General features: G+C 35.4%; 1 protein-coding gene across 1 annotated transcript; it reads right to left on the reverse strand.

Moving 5' to 3' along the window:
- Positions 1 to 3,228: 3,228 nt before the first annotated feature.
- Positions 3,229 to 4,097, reverse strand: LOC149163302 (transcription factor bHLH101-like). Its single transcript, XM_089429064.1, has 3 exons — positions 3,972 to 4,097; positions 3,409 to 3,795; positions 3,229 to 3,324 (listed from the first exon to the last, which is right to left on the reverse strand). Exons 1-3 carry the CDS (start codon positions 4,095 to 4,097, stop codon positions 3,229 to 3,231), a joined length of 609 nt encoding a protein of 202 aa, XP_089285190.1.
- Between the last annotated feature and the right edge of the window lie 214 nt (positions 4,098 to 4,311).

Raw genomic sequence — 4,311 nt, forward strand, 5'->3', positions numbered from 1 at the left:
TGAAAGAGAGAAGGATTTTAGGAAGAAGAAAGATCCTCAATTTTCTAAAGAAGTTTTGTTCCTTGCACAAAAATAGAATAATCATGCACATGATTCTTCTAGAGGTAGATGTAGCAGAAGATGATGCGGAAAGAAGAATTTTAGAGGTAGTGGCGCAGAAATTTCCAAGGAGAAAGGTCTCATCTTCATTGCATATAGTGTAACAAAAATGGTCATGATGCTTCCAAATGTAAGCTCTCATGGAACGAGATTAGACACGGAAGGAATGAAGAGAAAGGGAGAGAAAGGGAAATCATCAGATAAAGGGAAACATAAAGAACCCAAGTCCACTCATTATGTTGTGTAACATTGCAACATTGGAGTAACCGGAGACTTATATAATGCTTCACTTGCTTCATGGAATGATGGTTGGTTGCTTGATTCACGAGCAACTTGCCATGTGACTTTTAGAAGATATTTCTTTGAAGAATTCATTGAAAATGTTGATGGAGCAATCTAATTTGTAGATAAGTCAAAACTCAAGCCATCAGGGCTTGGCACCATCAGGCTCAAACTATTTAGTTTTCCATACTTTTTTCTACATGATGTTCTCTACCTCCCAAAGTTGAGGAGAAACTTGTTGTGCTTGGTTCACATCCACCAGAAAGGACACTCCATTCACATATTTGATGGCAAGGTTGAGGTGAGAAAAGCATCAGACCATTCACTTGTCACGATTGAGATAGAAGAATAAATACTTTTGAAGTTGCAATGAACCTATGCTCGTGCACAAAACTTTTCATACAGTCTTCACTATGGTGAAGGTACACTTCCATCAAGTCTTTTATGGAATGCTACATTTGGTCATTTGAACTATGACATTATTCATTTGTTGAATAAAAATGGTGTTACTCGTTTACCTACAATTCCTAGGAAACTTAAGCAATGTGTTACTTGTATCTTAGGAAAACACAACAAAAGGTATTTTCATAATTCTCATTCCAGAGCATATAGAAAGCTTGAACTCATTCATTCTGATTTATGTGGCCTAATGAATGTTCCTTCTGCAAATGGTAATAAATATATGATGACATTTATTGATGACTACACTAGAATGTGTTGGGTTTATTTATTGGAGAACAAATATGAAGCTTTCGAAACATTCAAGAACTTTCATGCATGGATTGAAAATGCTGCACAATCTCATATTGGCTCTATTCGTACCAATAATGGAAAAAAATATACTTCAAATGAATTTGAACACCTAGAAGTTGGTTGATCCTCCATTGGGAACCAAACTAATTAGCTACAAGTGGATCTTCAAGGACAAGTATAAATCAGATCACTCACTTTACAAGCATAATTCTAGGCTTATGGAAGAAGGCTTTTCACAAAAGGAATGGGTCGATTATGAGGAGACCTTTGCCCCCATAACAAAATGGGCTACCAACTAGAGACTCTTTGCCTTGGAAGCTAAGAACGGTTGGAAATTCTATCAAATGGATGTAAAAACTTGTTTCTTGGATGGAGATATGATAGAGTGTTTTTATGTCCCAACCAGAAGGATTTATTGTGAAATTTCAAGAACATAAGGTATGTAAGCTTTTGAAATCATTGTATGGACTCAAACAAGCACCGTGAACTTGGTACAAGAAATTGACTTAGCATCTTTTGAAACTCAATTTCAAACACTATGATCTTGGTGATGCAAATTGTATATCTTGTGGTGTATGTAGATGATCTTCTAATAATAGGGAACAATGAACACTACATTACATCCATAAAGAAAGAACTAAGGAAATGTTTTGAAATGACAAATTTGGGCTATGTTTACTGCTATGTTGGTATTGAAGTAACCCAACATCTTAATTTTATATTCCTCTCTTAGAAGTACATTGGAGATCTATTGAACATGTTTGGCATGGTTGAATGCAATCCTTTAACTCCTCCAATGGAATATAATTTAAAGCTCACGTCCACTCAAGGAAAAGAATTTGAGGATGCAACAAAGTATAAACAACTTGTAGGAAGTCTCAACTACCTGACTACTACAAGAACAAACATTTCATTTTCTATTGGAATCCTCTCTAGGTTTATGCAAAAGCCTTGTGAGGGTCATTGGTCTACTACGAAAAGAGTCCTAAAGTGCTTGAAGGGAACTCAAGTCCTTGGACTCAAGTATACACAAGTAAATGAATTCAACTTGATTAGCTACTCTAATTCAGATTTTGATGGAGATAAAGGAATTGGAGTATTTACTTCATGTTATCTTATGAGTCTTGGATCAGGTGTCGTCTATTGGAAGTCATACAAATAGTAAGTTTGAGCAAATTCCACAACTAAGGCAGAATATGTGGCAATAGCTAAAGCAAAGGAAATTGTGTGCCTCAAGAAAATTATGGAAGATTTGTAGGAGAAACAATTGCATTCATCTCCTCTTTTGATTGATAACTCTTTTGCAATAAAGTTGGCCAAGAACCCAAAGTTCCATGATCGAACGAATGCAAAGTATCATCTAATTCGACATCATGTTGTGGCCAAGACAATCCATCTACAACAGTGTTCCACAAATGAGCAGACATCATCAACAAAGTGCTTTGAAGAGAAAAGCTTGAAAGATTCAGAAAGATGCTTGTACTCACTAACATGGGAAATGTTGACACCTAATATATTTTAAATAGAAAATAAAGGATGTTGGAAGATGAAGAGACATTGGGAAGTGACTCCTAATAGCATCCCTCTGCTTGTTTATATCCATGTTTTTTCTTAATGCAAAAACACAATTTATTCGTGGAGTTACTCTAATAGTCTCACAATTTTGGAATAATGTTCCATACTTTTAATCTAATTATCAATAATCAATATATGAATGACAAAGATTTAACTTATAAGAAATTATTTAGTAATAATAATGATAAAAGATTGAGATTTATTTCATAACTAATAAATTAATAGAAAAAAAAAATATAGATTTTTTTGCCCATGTGAAATCACATAATAGTAACAAAATCTAATTATAAATTAATAATAACTATAGCAAAATAGAACTAAATCTCCATAGTCAAGAAACTTCTTTCTTGACTATAGGGTTATGCATAATTCCCGAGTACTTAAAAGGATGCACTTGCATCTGCCCTGATAAACTGTGAAAAAGCACAGTATTTCTCATATTCAATATAATTATTTCTCCTGGTGCCATTAGTTATTTATTTTTGTTTGTCTATGCAACTCAACCCACTCACATTATTTTCAGATTTCATCTCTTTTCTCGGACGACGACCACAAGAACATAATCTTATTGCGCAGAACAGCAGTGTCCAAGTCACCCATATTGTTGGCCTTCATCTGAAACACAATACACAATAGCGTTAAAAATAATATATTCAACATATTAACAAACATAACAACAAAATAAATTGGTAGACTGACCTGTAGGTGAAGACTGTAACACAAATTTTCTCCAGCAATAAACATAGAAGCATTCAAGACGTCCATCCCTTCTTGCTCGAGCAAGGACAAGAGAGTAGAGAAGAGGAGCCCGCCAACATTACACGTCAGAATTGTAATCGCCAGCTGATCTGGGCGCCCAAAAGATCCATTTATTGTAATGATCGGAGAGTTACTGTGAGCTGAATTCCGACTGAGGTAATTCCGACTGAATTCAGAATTACCAGGTACAGTCAAGACTGAGCACTCAGAGATTCTTTTGGCAGTTAGCAGTTCCTCACGTTGTCTACTTAGTTCTTTGATTTGATTGCATAATTGAGGAATGTAGTTTAGAGCTTCACAGACAATAGTGGGATTGCATAGTTTCCGCTGGAAAGCAATGCCAAATAATAAACCGATTAATAATGCTAGTCAGTGGAGATTTTTGAAAGCCGAAGAATTCAGCCAGTGAACAAACGAATACTTCATGTTTAGAGAATTTAAACTCTAACTAGTTTCCTGTAAGGATTTGAAAATATTGCAAAGTGAAATGATTGGAATTTTACCTTTGAACTTGTGTTTGGAAGCAATAATTGCAGCTGAGAGTAGAGTGCATTCAATTTCTTTCGCCGATCTCTTTCATTGGCGTTGTGACTAAGCCTCCTTGAGGTAGCTGCATCATGCCCGGCCATCAGATATTCGAATTAACTAGCCTATGCTCAGTACGTGACTCGTGATGATTCACGGATGTCTGGCTTTTGTTATAATGCAGTGTTAGTCCCCACTGGGTGATTGGAATGCCAATTTAATGGAGGAGGATTCACATTAAATAATTTATATTTCTGTAGCGATGCGACTAGTGTAATAATTTATTGGATGAACACAAATGAGTGATACATGTTCAGA

The sequence above is a fragment of the Pinus tabuliformis genome, chromosome 5_1 (assembly GCF_031772625.1).
Source record: "Pinus tabuliformis cultivar Carrire ecotype Pingquan chromosome 5_1, CPIR1, whole genome shotgun sequence".
Taxonomy (NCBI): Eukaryota; Viridiplantae; Streptophyta; class Pinopsida; order Pinales; family Pinaceae; genus Pinus; species Pinus tabuliformis.

Coding starts and splice junctions, on each gene's coding strand:
- LOC149163302 (XM_089429064.1), bottom strand. CDS start 4,097: ATGGCCGGGCATGATGCAGCTACCTCAAGGAGGCTTAGTCACAACGCC. Junction 3,796..3,971: donor TTCCAAACACAAGTTCAAAG/GTAAAATTCCAA, acceptor ATTGCTTTCCAG/CGGAAACTATGCAATCCCAC. Junction 3,325..3,408: donor GTTACAGTCTTCACCTACAG/GTCAGTCTACCA, acceptor ATTGTGTTTCAG/ATGAAGGCCAACAATATGGG.